Here is a 24,969-nt window from a genome sequence, read left to right on the forward strand (position 1 = left end):
CTCCCTCTCAGGAGCACACCTGTGCCTTTCCCATCCCCCCCTTTCTCCCCGCCCCAGGGAAGTTACCTTTGCCTTTCTCTCTGCTAAGCTCCAAGCGCCCTTCTTTTGCTTCTATAACTGTTTCCTAAGCCTACACAGCTGAGTTGGCTCACTTCTACTGTCCCTGTAACTTTCTATATAAATTTTATCTTATAATTTGAAAAAAAAGAACAATAAATAATTTATGCCAAGAATGAAAAAAATGTATAAAACCATGACCTTGGGAAATAAATAAAGTTGGGGACAACCACTCACTTTAACAAAAGAATACTTTTTGTGAGGATTTTTGCATCAGGTTCACCTAAGTAATAGTGTCCCTCTAAGGCACTAAAAACATGATTCACTTGACAGGTGACACTGCAGAAACATAACTAGCCTGGCGCGAGAGGCCACTAGAGGCCTTCTGCAAAGTCAATTCTAACAAAGTGATACTAACTTTGAGATTTTGCTTATCTGCTCTATCCCCTAAGGGCCATTGCACAATATGAGTGTGCTTGCATTGGACAGGATTCCTGTGACACAATTCGCACTCTATTTTGATTCTGGCAGTTGGTAACATTTTTTCTAGGAAATGGAAAAAAAGAAAACCCTCATTGGTTATATTCTATTGTCCTGAACACCCAAAGGCGGCAAGGCTGCCCGAGGCAAACTAAGCAGAGGCAGGTGTGGCACCTGGCAATTTTTAGCAACACTCCCAGGCCTGATATTTGATGGCTGTCTGCAACCATCTGTCAACCTGCCATGAAGATGACCTGCCCTTTCTCTGTTATTTGAGCCCTGGGTTTTTCCTGGGCAGAAGCTGACAGTGATGTCATCATCTTGTGATGTTGTTGGGTGACCTTGTTCACTGAGCTGGTTCCACTCATTACTCTTGTACCCTAAAGTTGAACTGAGAAAAATAATGCCAAGAACTAAGGAGAGGGAGGGTTGAGACTGCAAAGGAGAAGCCACCTGGACTCCCTCACCTGATTTCCAAACCCTTATCATGCATGATAAGCATTTATCTGACCCAGTTTCTGTGAGTTCTCAGATTGGAAAAGTCATAAAGGAAAAGCAGTGCAAGAAGAGAACAATGAGATTACTTTTTTATCCATTGTAGTAGACTCAGCAAAGGCTGAACTCATAAAGAACAGCTTTGATCCTTGTCAGAAAGACAGATGAATGTTTATGAGTGGCTTTTCATACTATGGGCCAACTACAGAGGCCATTATGTGGAATTGCTGGTTTAATTAAGGGAAACAAATATACACTGAGCTCCTCCGGCATGCCAGGCCCTGAGCTAGATTCTTTAGGTTAGGACATTGTTTAATCCTCAGCCTTCTTCATGAGATGGGCACTGCCACTCTCCTTATTTTATGGAGGAGGAAACTGAGGATCAGAGAGGCTGTTTGTTATTCAACTAATAAGTTCTGGTGCTGGGATATGAACATTAGGCTTCTTGACTCCAAGGTTCTATTCTTTTTTATTGATTGCTATATTGATTTTAGAGAGATATCAATTTGTTGTTCCACTTATTTATGCATTCATTGGTTGATTCTTGTATGTGCCCTGACCAGAGATCAAACCTATAACCTTGGCATATTGGGATGACACTCTTACTAACAGAGCTTCCCAGCCAGGGCCAAGTCTATAGTCTTTATCGAGCACATATAATCATTGGCTTTCACAAGCTATAACCAGTTTTTCAAGAACTCCAAATTTAGGCTCTTTTATCAATAACAGAATGACCTCAGGCCTTCCCTCACAATGCACAATGTTTAAACTCAAAAGACATTGTATAGATGAAGACACTGAGGCCATGTGCAGGTGAAAGGATTTGTCCAACAGAAGGGTGGAACCTGGTCTCAAACACTGACAAAAACTCTATCTGACCACCAGTCAACTACATGCACAAGACAGAGTGCTGACCAAAGCCATCTTGTCTGGAATGTGGCCTTGTTCACAATTTCACTTTAGTTCAACAGAATATGGGCATTTTACCTTACAACTTGCTCCCTGAGATCCTTCTTTCCTCCTGGCAGCAACAGATATTGTTTCACAAACTGGATTTAAGGAAATAAATGACACAGATTTCGCCAGCTAACATTAATATATGGTGACTGCAAACCAAGAAAAGGTGAAGTTGGAAAGTGAAGAGGACAGCACCACCTGGTGTTGACAGTTAGAACACACAGTTTAGGTGCGCTCTCTCCGAAGCTTGGATGAGTAGCACAAGCCCCTTAGGGGTAAAACTCTTCCCCACATTTTCCTTTAAGTGAAGAATTTAGGCACAGAAAGGTGAGAGGCTTGACAAAATTCGCAAACTGTTGGGGAGAGAGTAGAGTCTTAAGTGTTTAATTTCCAATTCTGTGCTCTTTTCATAAGACCCAAAAGAGGGGAGGGGAGTACAGTCATTATCCTCTATGGAGCACCGGCTTGTATATGACGCAAGTGGCAGCTGGTATTCACAAGGAAGAACCCTTCCTTTGAAAAGGGAAGGACATGGCAACAGGTGATCACAAGGCACTCTGCAGCAGCACAAATACACATTGCAAAGTCCTGGGGCTACCGTGTGAGCAGCAAGCTAGAGTTGAGTCACACAATAGCTCCAATTTAGATTTCCAGACTAGATTAGCTTGAACTTGCTTGTGGCCTCTTCTCCCTCATCAGTGTAAAGAAAGTGTTGAATTGCACCTGATCTCTCGCTGATCTGGCCTCTCTAATATACGTAATCTCCTACTGCCCTCCTTTGGCTCATTAACCTTTAGCCCATTGGCCTCCCTGCCGACCCTTAACCAGGCAAAACTGTTCTTGCCTCAGTCTCTGCACAGGCTCCAGCTGAAGAAACTTAAAGCCATTTTGTCAAATCCCCACAGAGCTGGCTCCCTCCTGCTGTTTAGATGTCTGCTCAAGTTACCTCTTTAGACAAAACTTCCGCTGAGCTCCTCTGATGTTGTGTCCTGTCCCCAGCTGCTGTGTTACCCTGTCAACTGACCCTTCATAGCCCTCATAGTACTTAGCATTATGTACTGTTTTGTTTAGTCTTCTATTGACAGAGCCTATGTTTAGTAGATATTTGATAATTTTTAATTGACTGAATTAAATTATTTTATGATCCTCCTGAAAACTATGTGGGGAGAAAAAGAGTGCAGATAGTTGTAATATGATGAATGACCTTAAGCAATGCTCTCTCCACTTCTGTGAGTTCTGAGTCCAGTGTTCACGGTGTGTCCGTAACATTCCATGCACTGTCCTCAGCTTCCGTACAGCTGACCTTAGTGATACTGATAGCCTGCCTAGCTACACTACAGGGCAGAGGAGCTGAAGGAGGGAACCTCCCTGAAGCAGGGGCTGTACTCTGTTCTAGTGCCTTGTACAAGTGCCATCCCGATGCAGCAGGTGACAATAGATTCCCCACGCCCACGCAGACACGGCAGGAGGAAGTGTGTGAGGCTATCCATTTGGTTAAGGAAAAAGCCCTCCTATCCCCCCTCAAGCCCCTTGGCATGGGTGGGACAAAGGTACACAATGGCATGTGTATCTTAAATGCCAACACTGTTGCAGAGGGAGATGCTGTCCTGTCAGTCTAGCCTGAATAAAGGACAGGATTGGCTGGGGGACCTGGACCCTCCCTGAGAGCCTGGAATGGGAGATTTAAACAAGAGGGGAAGGAGAAACGTGCTCTTCTTCCTCTGGGACCCTCTGGCACAGACATGCAGGCTGGTGCTTCGGGGTACCAGCAAACCCTGGAAGCCGCATGGTGATGACTGTGCCAGCCCCGCATGTGGAACCTGGGAAGGAGCCTGAAGCTGGAGAGCCGTCCTCTTAGCATTCTCAGGCTCCAAAGGACAGATAAGGATGGAGTGGGAATTCTGGGCACTGTTTCTGGTTCTGGGGATGGCTGGGCTTTGTCTGTTTTGGGGGAAGAGCTGGCCTGGAGCCAGGGAGTACTCCGTCCTTCCAATTTGTGCAACCTTTTAATAGACTTTTTCTTCCCCTCCAACTTTTGTCTTCAGAATGTCTGTGGATGACGGTGGACAGTTGAACCCCACTTTTGCTTGGTAACATTAGGGCATAATTTTCCCAGCTGATATGTGGCACCACTGGGATTTGAAGCCAGGTTTATCTGACCACATTTCCAGAATCTAATGGTAAGTTTCCAACCCAAGGACAACTAACTGTCAGTACCCAGAGCTCAGATCCCGAAAACACTGTAGTGGGGTGGGATGAGCACCAAGAAAAAACAGTTGCTCTGGAATAATCAGTATCAGAACTGCAGTGGGGCATGTTGCTTCCACACCCAGGAAGCTTCTAGAAGCAGCCAAGAAAATTAGAAAATACATGCTTCAGGTATTAAAACTGAGCAATGAATTTAAAGGGAATTTAAAACACTTGGCCTTGGATTCCTCATCTCTTGGTGTTAATTTTCCATCTAAGTTGATAACTAGTAATCGACATTTGACATACACTGCTATTCTCAGGTATATATGGTAAAGGGGACAAGACAGCTAGAAAGGCAAAAAAGCGGGAAGCATTGTCCAGTTGTGGGAGGACATTACAAGTGCCTACCTGGAAAACAATGTGTAAAGTTCACCTTTGACAGTACTTTTGCCCTGAATGGATAAATAAGTTACTAATATATACAATGGAGTATTATTCAGCCACAAGAAGGAAATCCTTCCATTTGCAACAGCCTAGATGGACCCCGAGGGCATTATACTAAGCGAAATAAGTCAGTGACAAATACTGTATGGTATCACTTATATGTGGAATCTAAAATTTTTTTAAAAAAGGAAGTCAAATTCTTAGAAACAGTAAGGGCAGGATAGGAAGAGGCTGGTAAAAGGGTACAAACCTTCAAGTGTAAGATGAATAAGGTCTGAGGATCTACTGTAACTATAGGTGACAACACTGTATTATACTGTTGCAATTTGCTGAACTTAAATGTTCTCACAAAAGAAGAGATGAATTATAAGTTGAAGGGTGCATTAACTAGATGAGGGGAATCCTTTCACAATGTATATCAAATCACCACAATGTATGCTTGAAATACCTTAACAATTTGTCAGTTATACCTCAATAAAGCTGAAGAAAGTACCACTTGCTTCTTCCATCCAGTGTTGTTGCTGGTTTGCTCATTCAGCACTTATTGAAGACAAACTCTTGGCCAGGCCCCATTCCAGGTGTTGTGAATACGGTACCTGCTCAAAAGCAGCAACTTGTCTGGTGGAGTTCAGTGTTATTCACTCACATCATGCAAGTATTCTATCCTCCTCAGAGCTCCGAGGACCCCAATACCTTTCTCAGCCTAACACCCTCCTGTGTTGCAGGTCTCCCCTACTTTGACCCCCACCCTCACCCTCAGAGGACTCCAGCTACCATCAAGCCCAGTCATCAAACAAATCTAAATTTTATCCACACTGATTTCCCCTCAGGGTAATCCAGAGCTTCCTACTAGATTCCAGAGCAATGGCTTTAAATCAGTGTCTCCACTATGAGGTGTGTTCCAAGAAACTTATTAATAATCAAACACCAAAGAGGTTTATTTTTATATAAATTAAAGGAGACTACAAGGCCTTACAGAACAGGGATTCTTTGTCTCCCACTTCCATCCATCATTTCCTCTGGTTTCCTTTGGTGAATGACCCCTCTCCAAACTCAGACTGAGGCTTAATGGAAACAATCTTGCTTAGTTCCAGGACAGGCAGGTGGCTAAGGCCTGAACAATCAGAGGCTACATTCACAGGGCCATGACTAGACATGAACTGGCACATGAACCAACTGCGGGCAATTAGACTAATGCAGTTGGTGGGCAGGTAGGCTGTACAATCTACACCAGGTAGGGTTTGCCCAAGAATGAAACCCACATAGTTGAGCAGAGCTGATTGACAGAAACATCGAGTCTCTTGATCCTGCCAGATGACTGGAATTTTCAGTTACATTCCTGGTCCATAGCAAGTAAGCATTGCTCACAGTTGTAAATGCTCACACAATAGAACATTCCTCTCCTTCTGACTGCAGGCTGAAAGCAACGTGGGCAATATAGGTTACTATTATATGTAATAAAAGGTGTGTGAAACCAGTTTCTTAGTATACAGAAGGATACTTCTAGTTTGGGAAGATTTTCAAAAACCACTTTTTAAAAATTATCTATTTGTAGCTAATAATTTTCATCTAACTTGGGATGCTCAAATTACTTGGGTTTCAATTTCAGTATATTTCATCTCAAAGATTAATGTGTGGTTCTACATTTTGTCTGTGCATATTTCTTTGTGGGAGGCAATGACAATTCATAACAGTCTTTCAGAAAACCACCAAGACAGAGATCCAGGTACAGCTTCCAAGAGAAGGATGGTCAGAAGAATCCTCTTGCTCTATGTGACACCATATAGAAACCACCAGTCACTAGCTTGAATGACCAAGAGCTGTCTAGCTGATGGGAGCTCAGTACTACGCAGCCTTGAAGTCCAAAGCATGGTTCCCAGGGACCCTCTGACTGCTTAGTCCCTGAAGGCAAGAACCACACAGACCTGTACAAGCTTTGATGTGGAGGACTGGCAGGGAACTGCTTGAGTTGCCTCTGCTCTGGACCGAGTCCCAGCTCCAACCTTCCAGGTAGGTAGCCTGAGCTCCAAAAGGGCTCACAAAATCTATCTGGTAACATGCAGATGGTTTTCCTTCAGTTAATCTTTTATTTTGCCCCTCTTCCTGTATCTTAGCAGCCAGCAGGTAAGTGGATGTTTGTATGTCACAGTAAAGTTTTATAGGCACATGAAGGTAACTGTTAAATTTTAAGATTCATGGTTTTAAGAAACGTGTGTGAACAACAGTCCTCACAGACAAAAGTTCTAGTATAATCTATCAATTCTAGAAGAAAAAGAACGATGACCAGGACTGAAGCATGGCTATCAGAAGCCACTAAAAATAAATGCAATGCTGAAGAGAACATGAGGGTGTGGCAGAACAAGAGGGTGAGACGATGCGTCTGGCCACAGTACTACCCAGAGCCAGGGCCCCCACAGCACAACCGCACCACACCCCCACACAGGTAAGAGCCTGACAGACTCACACTCTATTGCTTTGTACTAGCTGTGTGACCACAGGCAAGCAACTAAAGCTCTTTGAGCTTCAGTTTCTTGTAACATTTCTGTAGGAAAGTTATCGTAAGGATTCAATAGGAATATGTATGCAAACTGCTTTTGCCTGATGCATTTTGTTCAACATAGTAATTATTATTGTGTATCATCATCATCATCATTTAGACAAGAGTCCTACTCAGAAAAAGTGATCCAAAGAACTGGCCACTTGCTGCCACCAGAACAAGTCTCATTTTATCAAGAATGAACAGGTTGCTATAAACAGGTCACCCCGAGACCACTAAAGCCTAAGGGCAATGTATGGGGTTAGCAGAAGTAAAGGGAGGTTCTCTCCTGTCCACTCACGTTAGAGAAGATCCCGTCAGCTTGCCCCCACTTGTTTTCTCTTTCTCCGTTAACTTGCAGGGACAGGCACACTAATGAAAACAAAACTCCTACACGTCTACCGAAAGCATCTTTCTTGTGTATGACTTACAAGACTGTGCATGTTAGTATATAGTGACTGATAATGGATTAACAAACACACATTCAGCATATTACAAAGCACCCATATATCGAATTTTCTGTATTTCAAAATGGTACAACCTACTTAATGAAGGATCCCAGGTTCTAAGCTCCTAATATTTAGAGATTGTAACACATATATATATACTTTCCCCTTTATCTTTCTAGCATTAAGTCCTGACTGATTGAAGCTAAAAATATAAATAGCTTTGCTTTTAGCCACTTTCTGTTTTATTGTGCCAGTGAGATGAGTTGTTTTAGCCCTCTCATCATTAATGGCCTGTAATCCAAGAATGGAAAAATGGTTTCTTTGCATCATAAAATATGTGTAGTATTAAGCAGACAAAGCTGAACCACACAGGTATACAACCATTGAAGTGTAACCTTAGAAATAAGCCAGGCCAGATAGAAATCATGCTTCATACTTCACTGCAATGTTAATGTTTTCAATGACACATCACCTCCCCCAACTTCAAATCCCCTTCTGATTTGGGTGCGCTTCTCTGTACTCTTACGACATCCTATATATGCGTTATTATATTGGCACCAATCTCACTGTCCTGCAATTACTGACTTAAACACCTGCCTCCCCAGAAGACTCAAGAGAAAGAAGCATATTGACAGTACTCAACCTGGTGCCTCACAGTAGATGCACTACATGTGTACAGATACAATGAATGTAAGATGTGTGCTTAAATAACCCACAAGACAGGAGACCGCGTTAAAAAAAAAAAAAAAAAAAAAAGCATCGAATTTAATTTAAATTGTAAAAAAATCAGAAATTGTCTGAAAAAAACATCAATGGAGCAAACAACTCCTAAAAAAAAAAAAAAAAAAAAGGAAGGCTGCAGTGATTACATTTATTGTAAAAGGTTAGAGAAAAAAAAATGCCATTGAGCTTAAGAATTTGTGAGTTACATGCAAATAAACTCATTTCAGGAGTGGAAGAATCCTTTGCCATTTCTCAATACCAAAATCTACACAGGTTTCTCTTTTGAATATCTTCTACATTTAAAGATGCCATCACACAAAGTCTCCTAATTTCCATATAGGATAAATTCTTTGTTTCAGCCAACTCTCAATGGAGGAGCAACTAGCACAACACCATCTCCCCGGACAAAGAGCATCGGAATATTCCGTTTTGTTGACTGGAAGAAGAAAAAAGAACAGAACACATTTATACAAATACTTAGTAGTATTGTTTGTTTTTTTATACGAGAAATTTGAGAACAAAAAACAAACACAGATTCATCATAACACAAATAAACAGGCTTAAAAAGCTGGTCACTTACCTTTGTGGCACAATGAACCAGTCTATTAACTGTTTACTTTTCCTGGATATCAGTAACTGGCACACAACTACACTGTATTTCTCACGCTCCCTTGTCACCAGATATAACTATGAGATTTGAGTTTTAAACCAATGAGAAGTAAACAGAAGTGACTTATTGATCCATAAACCTCCTATGAATTTCCCTCTATGGTCTTCCTCCCACTGCTGGAGAATCCATGAGATGGCAAAGCCCTAAGAGAGAGGAAGCCTGGGCTCCTGACTGAGCATCTGGGAAAAAGCTATTTCGCTGACCTAAAACTCCACTCAGGACTGTTATGTGGGAAAAAATAAAGTCCTATTGTGCTGAGCCACTACGTGTTGCTACTGTGTTCATACATCTGAAATGGATACCTTGGGATGTTAGCCTAGGTATCAAGCTTCAGGCAGTAATACAACAGATATGAAATATGTGAAATCCTCTTATGCCTTGGCAGACACATGGTAAAACTGCAGTGACTTGGAAAGTAGCCCAAGGACCTCCCAAACCTATAGGTTCTGGGGGAAGAGATTAGAAAAGTCATATGTTGGTAGATGTTGCTGTTAGCCTGATGCACTCAGCAAGGAGTATAAGAGATGAATTCAGGAAAAGAACCAGCTGGTATTCAAGCAGAGGTTACAAGAAATATAATTCAAAGGGTTGGAAAAGCCAGATGTTTTTAGACCCCAAACTAGACCTAAGCAGGAAAAAAGCTTTGAGGAACAAAGCCCAGTAAAACTTTTGTTAAACAAACTCAGCCTTGGGGCAAGGATCAGATTAAGGGTATTGCCTCCAGACCCAAACTCACTCTGGCAAGTACAATAGCTTCAAGGTAGTGAACATTAATTTGAGGGACAGGAATACAGGTGAGAAAGTATTAAATGGAGGCATCTAAAAGCTATGTCTAGGAGAGAACACTGATTGGGGATGTTGGCCACCAGAATTAACTGGAAGTAACCAGATCGTAAACATACAAAGTCCTTTTTTTTTTAAAATCACAAATTGCCAACAGAACTTTACTTTTTCTTTCAACATCCTGTTCTTCAGCTTCCTTGGCTCTTTTTGCCCGGATGCCAAAGAGCCGAGCATTGGTGTGGGCCATGCAAAGACTGGCAAAGGCCTTGAAGTTCTCCTCCTCCTCTGTGATGACCCTGGCTTTCTCCTTCTTGTAGATGTTCTGTATGGGCATGACTGGTCCTGTCAGCTGGGTGGCCAATTTGAGTTCTTTTTCAGAGCTGTCACCCTTCTTGGAGGCCAAGGGCTTTCTGGGGAAGAGGATGAGCTTGGAGTGGTCCTCCTTCAGCCACTGCACATTGGCCTGCAGGGACTCAGTGAACTTGTTTTGTCTTCTCGGATCCACCAAGATACCAATGGTCCGGGCCACCTTTTTGTGGATGCTGGCCGCCTTTAACTCCTCCAGACTAAAGTCCCTGCCCGTCCGCACTTTGGTGTGGTACCTCACCGTGGGGCATCGTACTATGGGCCAAATGGGTCTAGGCACAGGGCGCGGGGCGATATGGCATGCTTTGGCTTGCTGGGCCTTGCGTCTGCATATCTTCCACGCCGGCTGGTTAAACCAGATGGCAACACATCACTGCCAGTCCATGTGGAAGTGAGGCTTTAAAATCATGCCATTTCAGCTGGGCACCATTTCAGCTGGGTGCCATTGCGGCTGCCTATGGGCCCCACTTCTCTGAAGGAGAAGAGTGACTGGAAAGAAAGTAGCACTGCAAAGCACCCCAAAGTCCTAATTTTTAAAGAAATTGCATTGCCAAAGAAACCACAGCCTTATTTAAAAAAGCCTTTGAGTATTTGAATTTTCCAGCATAAGCAAGAAGTCGGCTGTGAAGCTATGCACCTCCAATTAGGGTTGCAAGATTTAGCAAATAAAAATACAGGTCACCCAATTAAATTTGAATTCTAAATAAACAAAAAGATTGAGTATAAGAATGTACTAAAAATATCACATGACACATACTTGACCTAACCAATGGATTTCTTTTACTACTGGGACAGGAAAGAGACATGCCTCCCAAGGGGAGTCTCAATGCTAATGACCAGTAACTGCTACATGTTCCCATTCTTTTCTTTACCAAAAGGGAGTTTTCATGGTGGATAGACTGTCCCTGCTCTGCTTCGGTGGATATGGGAGGGGCAACGGCAGTTAATTCATCCTTTCTAGCTTATAGCAATCTACACCACAAGTGACCACATGCAGACTGACAGAAAACTGCGAATCATGTGGAGATCCCAGACTCTGAACTGGATGTCCTGTTTACCTTTTTTGGGGTAGAGGTGAGAGTGTTCTGAATGGGGGTAGTAAGGTTCTGCAATACTTACTCTTGTTTGGTCTCTATAGCAATTAGATGATCACAATCACAAAACTTAATATAGCCATGCTAATACCAGTGTATGCAGATTCACATAAGGAAAACAGCATGCCAGCCAGCCAGCATACTCAGTGGGAGTCATTAAAACATTCCAAGGATTGTTCTCTAGCTACCCAAATGGCAGCTCAATTACAAGGTGGGTGCAGGAGCCACCCTGGCTTAAATGCAATAAGCTCCACATAGGAAGGAGTATCTCTTATAACAGTTCCACAAATGTAGCTTCATAGTCACCAGGGAGGGGCATGTGCCATTACAAATATCACATCACACTCAGGGCAGCCCAAAACTACAGGCTAACGGTATTCAGAGTTTATTTATAGTTCTCCCTCTTTACATACAGTTTACCTACCAGGAACCATTTTCACCATAAGCTATATTTCCTAGTAAAACAGCAGACATTCCACTTTTGTCATGTTACTAGGAAAAGAGAACTGGTAAGGATCACTTTTCCATGTAGATAATTTTTTAAAAATCCTTTGGCATACAGAGATATTTGGTTTTCAGAGGGGCAGATCATGGCAGAAATTGCTAGCTACTCATAAAAATTCCTTTTTCTTTCCTTCTTGGGTACACAATTAAAGTACATTTCCCAGACTTCCTTGCGGTTGGGTAAGATCATATCACTGAGTTCTAGCCTAAAGAATGTGAGAAGATAAAACCACCAGGAACACTCCTCCATTTCTTTTTGCTACCAGCAGCTGGAGGTGAATGACGATAAAGACTCAGGCAAGGTACAGCTACAGGATGGAAGGAGCCAGGTTCCTGAATGACTATGTGGAGGAAACTTGCCTGCAACTATTATGTGATCAAGAAACAACTTTAATTGCGCTAAGCTATTACATCTTTGGGGGATACGTTTTTTATCAGTCTAGCAAACATGTCCATAAGGGTAAACTGTCTTTTCTTTTTAAAATTTTTTTATTTATTGAGTTTAGAGGAAGAGAAGGAGAGAGAGAGTGAGAGAGAGAGAGAGAGAGAGAGAGAGAGAGAGAGAGAGAGAGAGAAAGAAACACTGATATGTAGTTCCACTTGTTTATGCGCATTGGTTGATTCCTGCATGTGTCCTGACCCAGGATCAAACTCACAACCTTGGGATATCTGGATGACACTCTAACCGAGAGCTACCCGGCCAGGGTTCATAAGAGTAAATTCTCAACTACCCTGTGGTGAGTTCCCCACTCTGAGCTGTTTATATTTTCCATCCAGAAGACTAGGCTATAGACAAATAATTTTTGAGAAAAAAGGGGTTCAGTGTATAAATTTACATTCTCTAGATAAGAAAAAAATTCTATAAAAGCAGGATCAAAAAAATGTTGTGTATTTTGTAGTAATAGCAGTGAATTTCACCCAGAATTTAATATACATACATATATACATTTATATGTTTACATGCATGGACTTTAGATTTAGTCTCAGGTTGAATCAATTTGTTTCAAACAGAAAAGATTTTATTTCATTGCCAAGGACTGCAGATTCAAGCCTTGCCACCTGCCATATATTAGGTGGGGGTGAGTGGAGTGTGTGTCTGTGTTCTCTTTCCTATGTATCAGGTACTATAACAGACACAAGACACAGAGATGAATAAAACATGAACCTGTGCTCCAAGAGTTCCTGTTCTAGAAATGAAAGTAGAGAAAGAATGAACTTATCCTACAAGAATAATTATACATAAGCAAAAGATAAAATTACTCATGGCAGGATAGTTTGTATTAGCAAGACTGGAAATAACTTACGGTACATCTATACAATGGAGTACTCTAAAGCTAAAACCAAAAGAATGGAGAAGCTATATATAAAAATGGAAAAAGCTCTGAGATATACTAAGTTAAAAGGACAATGTGTGTAACAGCCGGCATGGTATGCTATTTTAAAAGACAAAAAACAGGCAGAGAGAGAAGAATTTCCATTAGCACATGCATAAAGACACTGAGGAGACTTCTCAAGAAATTAGCAATAATGATTACCTCTGGGGGTGAAGGTGGAAAGAAGACAGAGGATGGGGTGGAAGACTTTTTATGACATTACTTTTCCTGTTTAGTGACTTTTAAACTGTGTGACTCCATTATCTACTCAAAAAGTTAAATTGAAAGCAATTTAAAGTGGGTAAGAAACAAAATATGTGTTAAGTATCAGTGATATATATACGTGTGTGTGTGTATAATGGGTTCATAAAGAGAAACGAGAGAATCACATGACTTACTTTATATATCTCTTCATATGTTTCTTCATCAATTTCTATAGTAGTCACAGTTTCTTCCACATCTCCTAATATCATATTTAAATGCTGATCATAAGCCTGAAGTGAGAGGGTGAGGGACCAAGAAATTTACTAAATTAAGAAACAATGAACAGGGCTACCAATTTGCAAATGGCTCAATTAAAAGTAACACATAATATATCACAAACTTTTACACACAAATAAAAAATAATCTTGGTGTATAAGTATACTATTCCTTCACAAATCATTTCCAACAATAACTGAATTGACCAGTTAAAAATACAAAACTGGAGGACTTCCGGCCAAGATGGAGGCATAAGCAGACATGCTGCATCTCCCTCACAACTAAGAACAATTTACAACCACTTCAAAACTAAAAATACCCAGAAGATCCAGAATATCAAACTACATAAAATTTCAACAAAGAAATAAAGAAGAAATATTCAGCCAGAAAGGTAGAAGGGGCGGAGCTGGGATGGAGAGAGAGAAGTGCAGGGGGGGCTGTGGGGGCGAAGCTTGGCAGTGGCAGTAGGGCTGGCTTGCTGGGGCAGGGGCAGCAGCAGCGTCACAGGGACAGTAGCCGCAGCCAAAAGCAAAGTCATACATTTTAAATCTGGGAAGCAATTCCAGCCCCAGGCCAGACTGATCCTAGACCTAAACCCGACTGCGCTGGACAGAGTTCCAGCACCAGGGAAAACAGAGCTTCATTGCTTCTGACTGTGAAAGCTGGTGGGGGTTGGGGCGGAGGAACAAACTGTCGGTCTCTCAAAGGAGACAGCTGGCTTAGTACGGAAGGCGGAAGGCGGAGAAGTGTCTGGAAAAGCTGCAGCAACTGACACTGCTTCTTCTCAGATCCCTCCCCCACATACAGCGCCACAGCGTGGTGAAACGGGTCACCAGCACTAACGAATACCTTAGAGATGCGACAGCTCTACCTAAATCACAGAAGCAAACACAGAAAGCTGTCAAGATGAGGAGACAGAGAAGTACAGGCCCAAGGGGGGTGGTGGGCAGATCAAGGTTCCAGTGGGAGAACAGCGCAACAAAGAAATAGTGAACCTAACATGCACAGTTTAAAGCACTGGTGATAAAGATGCTCACACATTTGACAGAAAAGATTAAGCAGGACTGGGAAGAAATGCAAGAAAATAAGAGGTGAAGGAAAGGAAACCAGGGTTCATATCAACGAACTGGGACATAAGAAAGAAATAAACAGTCAACCAGTATAGGAGAAGGAAAAGAGAATTGAAAAAAAGGGGGAGAGGTTTACAAATCTCTGGAATAACTTCAAATGTGCCAACATACGACTCATAGGGGTGCCAGAAGAAAAGGAAGAGCAAGAAATTGAAAAGTTGTGAAAAAATAATGAAAGGAAACTTCCCTAATTTGGGGAAATAGACATAAAGGTAGAAAAAGCACAGAGAATCCCAAACAAACTAGATCCAGGGAGGACCACACCAAGATACATCATAATTCAAATGCTAAAGATTAAGGATAAAGAGAGAATCTTAAAAGCAGCAAGAGAGAAGAATTACTACAAAGGGGTGCCTATTAGACTATCAGCTGATTTCTCAAAAGAAACTTTGCAGGCAATAAGGGACTGGCAAGAAATATTCAGTGATGAAAAGCAAGGACTTATAACTCAGAATACTCTATCCAGCAAAGCTATCATTTAGAATGGAAGGGCAGATTAAGTGCTTCCCAGACAAGGTGAAGCTAAAGGAGTTCATTATCACCAAGCCATTATTATATGAAATGTTAAAGGGACTTACTTAAGAAGAAGAAGATCAAAATTGTGAACACTAAAATGACAACAAACTCACAACTATCAACAGAATCTAAAAAAATAAAAGCAAAAACAAACTAAGCAGACAACCAGAGTGGAAACAGAATCATAGGTATGGGGAGCACGTGGAGGGGTGTCAGCCAGGAGGGGGAAGAAGAGAGGAGGGAAATGGTGCAGGAATTAAGAAGCATAACAGTAGGGTGCAGAATAGAAGGGGATGTTAAGAATAGAATAGGAAAGAGTAAAGTCAAGGAACTTATATGCATGAACCATAGACATGAACTAAGAGGGTTGGGACTGATGGAGGTAGCAGGGGAGCTGGGTGAAGAGGAGCAAAGGGAAAAGAAATCGGGACAAATATAACAGCATAATCAATAAACATACCAAAAAAATACAAAACTGTTTAAATGGCAAAAAATGAATTTGAAATTATTTTCAAAGTGTTCACCCTACTTGTTATCCAAGGCACTTATAGCATTTATAACAATTAATTATAAAAATAGTAAATTCATCACTTTTTTTATCCTTATTTGAGGACATTTTTTTTTTCATTGCTTTTAGAGGAAAAGAGGGAGAGAGAGAAAGAGAAAGAGAGACAGAGAGACAGAGAGAGATAGCAATATGAAAGAGAAACACGGATTGGTTGCCTTCTTATACACACCCCGACCAGGGATCAAACCCGCAACTTGGGTATGCACCCTGACCAGGAATTGAACCCATGACTTTTTGGTCTACAGGATGATGCTCCAATCAACTGAGCCACACTGGCCAGGGCTAGATTTCTTTTAATTCCATCTCTAACAGTGTGACAAGAAAGATACAGTAAAGGAAATAAAATTCTGTGTTTAATTGTTAAGATGATGGTGTTATAGTCTCTTAAAGGCATAGGACACTATCATGCAATCCTCCCTGTCCTAAACACCATAAAGTAATAAAAGTAAAGCAGCACCCTGCCCATTTATAATCTAGTCAGAACTAACTGTGTTTGGCACCTGTGGGTTCAATCTATAAAAGCTGCAACACAGATATTCAGGGATGTCTTCAATCCAAGCTCCAAAGCTCATGCTAAAAGGTAAATCTCCAGGGGCCTCATTCAGAACCCACTTACTTTGCTTAGTTTTAACAAAGTGTTAAATGGTTTACTAGCTCACGTCAAAATAAAAGTAGTTAATCAGCCACACAGGAAACTGTTACACAGAGCACCCTAAAAAGAGAAAAAAATCTATAGATTAGGGCCAGAAAACAAACAAAAGGTTGGGGGTTGTTCACTATAGAGGCAATCGAATCTACCTAGGGAACTGAAGAAGCTTCAAAGAGTTAAGGCAGCATGTCTGTCCCAGAGTGCCTCTTCATGTGCCACTGACAGGCCCATGTGATTAAGCTCAATTCTGTTTTTCCTGGCAAAGTTGCCACTCTTTCATTTCCTGGGGTGCCTCTTCCATCAAGGCTAGCTGTATATTAAGACTAAGGTCTCCCTAGGTCCCTTCTTCCTTTCCAAGAATAGCAGGTTCTTTCCCTTTAGGTTTTATGGGCAGTAGAATCACAGTACTTAAGAGCGAGGCTGAAGCAGACTGCCTTGGTTCATATTCTGGCCCTCCCTTTACCAGCTGTGTCACCTTGTGCAAGTAACTTCACCTTTTTCAGCCTGAGTTTATTCAACTACAAAACAGGGATATTTACTATCTACCCTCATAGGGTTGTCATAAAGATTAAGAGGAATATGTATTATATACAAAATACTTGGAATAATTAATGCTCAATAAATTTTAGCTATTCTTTATCATTTTAGGGTAGAATGGCAATAATAAAAACAACACACTCTGGAAAGTAACATGTTATCAACAAAAGGCAAAACCTTTAGTTTCTCTCTTTATGAGTAAATGGGACCACTTCAAGACACCAATCTATAAAAATATCTGCAGATACACACAAAAAATATGTACAAAAATGCTTATTGCTGCATTATTTATAGTAACAAAAAATGGGAAAAAATCTAAATATCACTACCACCACCATATAAAGAATTCCATGTAACTTCCAATCAAGATGGTAGCATAGGTAAATGTAGTACTCGCATCCTCCCACAACCATACCAAAATTATAATTATATTGTAGAACGACCATCATTCAGAATCACCTGAAATCAAGCTGAATAGAAGTCCTACAACTAGGGAATTAAAGAAGAAGCCACATGAAAACTGGTAGTAGGGATGGAGATGCTGAATGGGCTGTTCCCACACTCACGTGTGGCAGAAAAAGATCAGGAGGGATATGTTGACTACAGAGGTCTCCCCAAGGAGAGGAGCAAGGAGTTCCAGACCCACACCAGACCTCCAAGCTCAGGGTTCCAGTGCTAGGAAGAGAAGTCCCCCTAACTTCTGGCTGTAAAAACCAGCAGGAAGTAAGACTGAGTGAGGTGAATGCTTCTGGAATCCTGGGCAGTTCCTCTAAAAAGGCCCACACACAAACTTACTCTTACTCTTTTTCTGAGTTCCAGAGTTGATGCAGCAGATTGAAAGGCACCAGGAACATATAGAGAAGAACTGAAATGTCTGGCATCAGAGCAGGCTGGGGAGAGCTGCTTTCTCCAGGCAAAAGTCCTGGCAGAGACCATTGTTCCTTTGATGAGCCCTTCCCCCCAAGAGCTGGTAGATCGGTGCCATATCTGACACTCCTCAACCTGACTCACACATTTGTACTGCCCTGTTGATTCCCTGAGGCCCCACCCCACCAAACTTGGGGGCCCACCCAAGCTGTTTCCAGTGCCTTTTCCATACCAATGGCCTGTCTTGGCTCACACGTTAGACTTTTCTAAAACCTCAAACAAGCAACATCTGGCCTCAGCTGTCCTGTACCTCTTCCTAAGTGGCCCTAGGCTCGGCACTAATAGCAACCAGTCATGATTTGCAGCTTGGTCTCTCCTGGGCACCTGCAAGCCCACAACAAGCAGCAGCCAACTGCAGATCACTATGTAGCTCAAGCCAGATGTCGCTGGGCAGAACACAGGCAACAGTGGACCTTCACCTGAACCTCCCAGGAGGCCCCAGAGCTATCCCTATGGACAGTTTCAGACCATGTTGAAACACCACCCAACCACCCCCACAGTGATACACTCACAGGGCAGACTCAGCAGGCACTAGAGCCTTGCTGAAGTAAGTCCTGCTCTGTAGGGCGGACCCCTCCACTGAGTCCATGCAGCAAATCAGCCTGGGGGGTAAAACCCTCCCACTGATATGCCAACAGCAATCAAGGCTCAACTACAACAGGGAGGGGTACACAGCCCACATGGGGTCGGGGGAATGAAACTGGAGTGCCCAGTTTGGGTGATCAGGGAGGCAGTGCCACTGGATCCTACAGAACACCTACTATTCTGCCAAGCCTGGGAGACAGAGCAGCTCTACCTAATACATAGAAACAAACACAGGGAGGCTTCCAAAATGAGGAGACGAAGAAACATGTCCAAATGAAAAAAACAGAACAAAACTCCAAAAAAGAACTAAATAAAACAGAGGCAAGCAGTCTACCAGATGCAGGGTTCAAACACTGGTTATTAAGATGCTTGATGAACTTAGGGGAAGAATAGTTGAACTTAGAACTTCAATTGCATAAAAAAGGGCATGGATAGTAAAAAAGAGTCACAAATGAAGGTTACACTATCTGAAATGAAAAATAATTTACAGGAAATCAACAGCAGAATAGATGAAGCTGAGAATCAAATAAGTGGTTTGTAATATAAGGAAACAAAAACACCCAATCAGAATAGCAAAAAGAAAAAAAATATTTAAAAAAAAATTGAAGATAGTGTTGGACAACTTCAAGCATACCAACATTCACATCATTGGGGTGCTAGAAGGAGAGTGAGAGCAAGAAGTTGAAAATCTATTTGAAAAAATAATCAAAGAAAACCTGGTGAAGGAAATAGACGTACAAGTTCAGGAAGCACAGAGTCCCAAGCAACACAAACCCAAAGAGGCCTACACCAAAACACATCATAATTAAAATGGAAAAGTTAAAGACAAAGAGAGAATCTTAAAAGCAGGAAGAGAAAAGCAGTTAGTTACCTACAAGGGAGCTCCCATAGATTGTCAGCTGACTTCTCAACAAAAACTTTGCAGGCCAGAAGGGATTGGCAAGAAATATTTAAAATGATGAAAAGCAAAGACTTACAACCAAGATTACTCTACCCAGCAAAACTATCATTTACATAAGAGCTTCTCAGATGAGGAAAACTAAAGGAGTTCATCACCATCAAACCAGTATTACATGAGATGTTAGTCTTCTTTAAGAAGGAAAAAAAATGATAAAAATTATGAACAATAAAATGGCAATAAATACTTATCTATCAACAAATGAATAAAAAAAACAATGAAGAAACACTCATATACAGAGAACATTTTGACAGTTGCAAGATGGGAGGAGGACTTGGGGGATCGGTGAAAAAGGTGATGAGATTAAGAAGCACATATTGGTTGTTACAGAATAGTCATAAGGATGTAAAGTACAGCATAGGAAATATAGTCAATAATATTCCAATAACTATGTATGGTGTACATCTGAAACTAATGTATGCCAACTGTAATTGAAAAATAAAAAATGATTTGAATTAAAAAAAACAAACACCATGTAAGCATTAAAAACAATAAGGATTTATATGCACTCATGATCGACAATTTCTGAGAAAAATTAAGTGAAATAAAAAGACCCCATTTATTTTTTTTTTAGAGATGGTATATATAGTGCAAATTATGCATATGGCCATAAATATAAATATGTATATGTAAATATACAGAAAAGATCTGAAAGACCAGAGACCCAATTTTTAACAGGGGTTTCCAATAGAAGAAATGGGATTTTACCTTTTACTCTGTATTTCTGTGCTATTTAATTTTTTTCACAAGAAAACACAAATTTATGTATATGTGAGTAATTTAAAGAACATTTAAATAAGAATAAATGTTATTTGCAAATAAACAAACAGAAAAAATGAAATAAACATGTTCTTTAATAAACATTTCATTTCTGTTAAGAGAAAAATATATTAAAAATATGAATAGTTTTAACTGACTTACAGAAATACGATAACCTTCCACCTTGCTCTCCTCTACATTCAAAATGCTCTTCCATGGTGGACATTTTTTACATTTGAAGGGTATGAGAGTACGGAAAGGTGACAAGAAAATATTTGATTTCAAGGCAATTTAGTAAATTTACTTACATGTAATCTACCTCGAAGCTCTCTGTCATTTCTCATTTTCACATAAATTCTCTCATCCAGGCTGAGCCTGATAAGATCCAGGGGTTCTTCTACGGTGTTGGTAGTTTGTTGCTGATAAAAGAAACAAGCTTAGTAATATAATTACTAGAGAGAATGCAGTGCTCAAATCAATGCTATGCTGTGTGACTGTGGGCAAATAACATAACTCCTTTGTGTAGCAGTCTCATAATTTGTAAAATGTGGGTTACAGTAGTACATACTTAATACTGTTTGTTGTGAGGCTTAAATGACATAAATGAAGACTTAGAGCAGTACCTAGCACAAAGTGAATGTATACAAATGATGGCTGAAACATACATACACAGGAAGGAATTATACAGCAATATAATGACTGCACTTTGTTCCCTGAAAACCCAAACTGCCTTCCCCAAATCAGGGTTTAGGGAGTCATTCTCAGGGATGTTAGCCTTATCTCAAATATCACTTAGAAATTTGAAAAACATTCACTTAATGACTACTACACACCAGTCAAAATGCTAAGCAGAGATGCAGGTTTAAGATAAGATTATGAGTTCAGTACAGGGCAGGCTGCCTTTAGGGCACGAAATGGCAAATAAGAAAAATATACTCAACAGGCAGTGCAGTATTCCCTCACTTACCACAGGTATTATGTTCTAGACACCCATCTCCCCCACAATAGGTGAAAATCCGCGAAGTAGGAACCTTACATTTATTTTAGCATTTACATATATTTTAAGGCTTACCCTTCCCACACACTTATAAACCATTCCCAGTCCCTTATTAACCTTTCCCACTCCCTTAACTTTTTCTACACTTATAAACACTACTTATGTTCTTAAACATATTCTACACTCTTAAACCTACGTAACTTTAACATACATATACAGTACCGCAAAATCCTGCGATATAGCGAAAAATCCACGATAATTAAATATAATATTTTTAAAAATCCCGCGATACAGTGAGGCCGCGATAAGTGAACTGCGATATAGAGAGGGACTGCTGTACAGAATACCAGCTGAAAGCACTAGTTTTGCAGTCAGCCAATATGAGGTCAACTCCTGACACTGACACTTATGAATTGAGATGAAAAATCATGCCATCTCTAGTTTTGAGTTTTCTTGGCTATAAAATGAAGAAGCCACAATCTTCCTTTCATAATTCTTATGATTAAATTAGCCAGAGTATTTAAAATAGTACCTGGCCAACAGAAAGTACATATAAATGGTTATCATTTCTTATATTGAAGAACCCTTGGGGGTCAGGATATCTTGGGGCCATCCATGTGGAAGGGATGGTGGAAGCCAGGAGTTGATAAAATTATGTAAGGAGAGCTTCTTCAGTGAGTACAGGAGGCCAGTGGAAGAAGGGGACTGATCATTACGGACTCTACAGCCTTAAAGGGCTAGCTGAGGGGAGGAAAAAACCCTGGACTCAACTGGCCCCCAGCCCTATTCATCATGAGTTTGTTAAGGATCAGCTAATCAAATAGGCTACAATGATACAGAAGTCAGTCCCTGCCCTCAAGGAGCTCATTCTACTCCAGAGACATATAAAGAATTATAATACTAAAAGAACATACACATGACAGAGGTCTACTGCTCATTTAGCCTCGGTATAGGATGCCCACTGCCTACCCTTTTCGTCCTGAGGCTTGAATATTGCCTTTTCCAAGAGGCCTCCTTGATCATCCAATTCATTCACTCAATAAATGTGTTAAGTGTTTCCTGCACTGTTCTAAATCCCAGTGAAAAAAACAAAACTCTGGCTCTTAAGAAATTCACATTCTGGGGGTAGGGACAGGAGATAGATGTTAAAGCTTGTACTTAATATGAACAAATAACATGTTATAAAGAAAAAAACCAGACTGAGGAGAGTGCTGTTTTATGTAGCAGGCCAAAGAAGTCCACTTTGAAGAGATGAGATTTCCGTAGAAGTTGTGGCCTGATCCACAACGATCCCTAAGGAAGCGTATTTTGGGAAGAAGAGTGGGTGACAAAGCCTGTAGGAAACCAGCTCCTTGTTTGTTTCCTTCATACCACATCACAGTTCCTGTGTATCGCACATACTTATGTCTACTTTTTGTCTGTTCTCCACAATACAAGCTCCAAGTGGGGACAATATCGGTGTCCCTGGTGCTCAGAATCGTATCTAACCATCAAAGCTGATAATGTCCACTAAGTATTTGTTGACTAATAACTGTTGCGCTCAGTAACGATAAAACTCCTTAACTTTATTATCACGCATTCTACCAGAATCCCAACAGCTCTGTGAGGCGGGCAAAGATCATTATTCCCATTCTATAAAGGTGAACCTCAGAGAAAGAAAATAAGCGGGCGAGAAACTAGTTTTCCGGCGGACTTCTAACAAGACTTCAGGGCCAGAGGTAACACTTAAGGCCGTGACGACCCAGAGGCAGGAGGCATGACAGGCTAACTTCCTATGAGCTTGAAGAAAGCAGCCCTAGTACGTAAAGACGAACACAGCCATTTGGACGTGAAGAAGCCGCTACAGTGCGAGCTCCTCAAAACACACTCACCTGGTCCACGTCGTCCGCCATGTTTTAAACCCTGCGCCTTTCCCTGGATCTCGCGATATCACTCGAGCCCCACTCCAGGCTTCGGAAACGTGAGAACGCAATGCACCGGAAGTAAAATTATCTGTTTTGTCCCTTCTTGCTTCCAGTAGTTTCTATTGCTGATTTGGGGCGGAGCTTCAGCGTGGGGCGTAGTTTGCTTTATAAAAACAGGGGCGTGGTCAGGCATCTTCCCGCCCTGGGGCGTAACTGAACCTCGTGCAACTTCCCGCCGTATGGTGCGTCACTCGCAAAAAGAATCTTGCCCGGGCACGATGGCTCGAAAGCGGGCGGCCGGCAGAGAGCCGCGGGGACACGAACCACGCAGCCAGAAAGCCAAGGGCAAGTGCACGATCCGGCGTGAGGAGAAGGAGGCAGGTTAGAGCGAGGCCACGTCGGGTTAGGGGGAGATGTTGCAGGAGATCCGGCAGCGAAGGCCGGGGGCGGGAGCGGGAGAGGCCTGCCTGGTGGAGGGGCGGGGCAGAAGCTGCTCTGCGTGCATCTTCGCTGAGAAGGCTACGTTACCGGAGGCTGGTGTTTGTGCTGTAGTTCGCGTAGTCCCCGACGTCGCTCTGCCTTTGTCTTCCCGCGAGAAGTGATGAGCTCTGAGCGGTTTCGCTGAAACCCAAACTGACCACGAGCTCCCCCCGCGTAGCCTCTTTCCTGCTCCTTGTTGCGCAGAACATAAAGTCCAACCTGGTAGATGCAAAAGGCTGAATAGGGAAAAGGCATTGCAGTTATTTTGAGTCCCCAGAAGACGGTGAACCAGGATAAACAGTGCTGACTCCATAATAATATCGTCAGCTGAATCTCATTCCATAGTTTCAGATCTGGACCCAACCTAACTTTACGTGGATATCAAATAGGCTTCTTATGTTTGTCATGGGCAAAGCAAAACTCTTGGTTTTACCCTTTCAACTTGCCTCTTCCTCACTTTCTCACATCTCAATAAATGATTCCCTTCATTCCCTAAAGCAAACACATCCTTTCCTTTAAATGCAAACATTAAGTCCCTCAGCAGGTCCTGGCACTACAACCTCAGAGGTATATCTCAAATTTCTCCACTTCTATTTATTTCCATGACCCCAGCCCCTGCCCAAGCCATCACTTTAGTTGAACGACTGCAGTTACCCCTTTACTGGTCTTCCTTCTCCCATTCCTCTCCCTGCAGTAGTTCACCCAGCAGCCCACACTCAGTCATTATATACACTTGAGTAAATTATTTTGGACAGATAATTTAGCCTTTCTAAACCTTGTCTGTGAAACATAATACCACCTTGCAAGGTGGTTATAATTTTATAATGAGATAGCATATAAAGCTCTTGGCATGGTCCATGTTAGCCAGTTGGGCTAGCTCATATCAATTCAGTTTAATCAGAGGTAAGGATGTACCCAAGCTTACTTCATACTCTACTAGCCAGCCCTGGCCAGTGTGGCTCAATTGGAGCATTGTTCCGGAACCAAAAGATTGTAGGTTCGGTTCCGGGTCAGGGCACATATCTGGGTTGTAAGTTCTCTCCCAGGTCTGGGTGCGTATGGGAACCAACTGCTGTTTCTCTGTCAAATCCATGTCTTTCCCTTCCTCTCCCCTTTGCTCTCTCTCTAAGAAGTAATAGGAAAAAAAAAAAAAAAAAGTCCTCAGGTGAGGACTGAGGAAGAAACAAAACAAAACAAAACTGCTGGCCAGAGGAGCTATCAGTAAGTTCTCAAGGCAGCTTTCAGGATCTGAGGAGCTAAAATCTTTGCTGTGGTTGTGGTATGGACTGTTGTTTCTAATAGCACAATAATGTGGGTTTTATCAGCACCTCAGTGCATGCAATGAAAGTAGAGTAATG

General features: G+C 41.7%; 2 protein-coding genes and 1 pseudogene across 2 annotated transcripts in view; 1 reads left to right on the top strand and 2 right to left on the bottom strand.

Moving 5' to 3' along the window:
• Positions 1-8,359: 8,359 nt before the first annotated feature.
• LSM3 (LSM3 homolog, U6 small nuclear RNA and mRNA degradation associated) lies at positions 8,360-23,228 on the bottom strand. Its single transcript, XM_090284227.1, has 4 exons — positions 23,099-23,228; positions 20,539-20,649; positions 13,520-13,615; positions 8,360-8,767 (listed from the first exon to the last, which is right to left on the bottom strand). Exons 1-4 carry the CDS (start codon positions 23,117-23,119, stop codon positions 8,687-8,689), a joined length of 309 nt encoding a protein of 102 aa, XP_090140353.1. The 5' UTR covers positions 23,120-23,228; the 3' UTR covers positions 8,360-8,686.
• LOC150004996 (large ribosomal subunit protein eL13 pseudogene) lies at positions 8,775-10,580 on the bottom strand (annotated as a pseudogene).
• Positions 23,229-23,322: 94 nt separating the features above from the next.
• The window catches only part of XPC (XPC complex subunit, DNA damage recognition and repair factor), a 31,764-nt gene continuing 30,117 nt past the window's right edge, over positions 23,323-24,969 (top strand). Inside the window, exon 1 of the mRNA XM_090284229.1 lies at positions 23,323-23,512. Within this exon, the coding sequence (XP_090140355.1) occupies positions 23,371-23,512 (142 nt within the window). The 5' untranslated portion in view covers positions 23,323-23,370. The remainder of the gene's footprint in view (positions 23,513-24,969) is intronic.

This window comes from Furipterus horrens, unplaced genomic scaffold, assembly GCF_987537825.1.
Source record: "Furipterus horrens unplaced genomic scaffold, mFurHor1.1.pri manual_scaffold_7, whole genome shotgun sequence".
NCBI lineage: Eukaryota > Metazoa > Chordata > Mammalia > Chiroptera > Furipteridae > Furipterus > Furipterus horrens.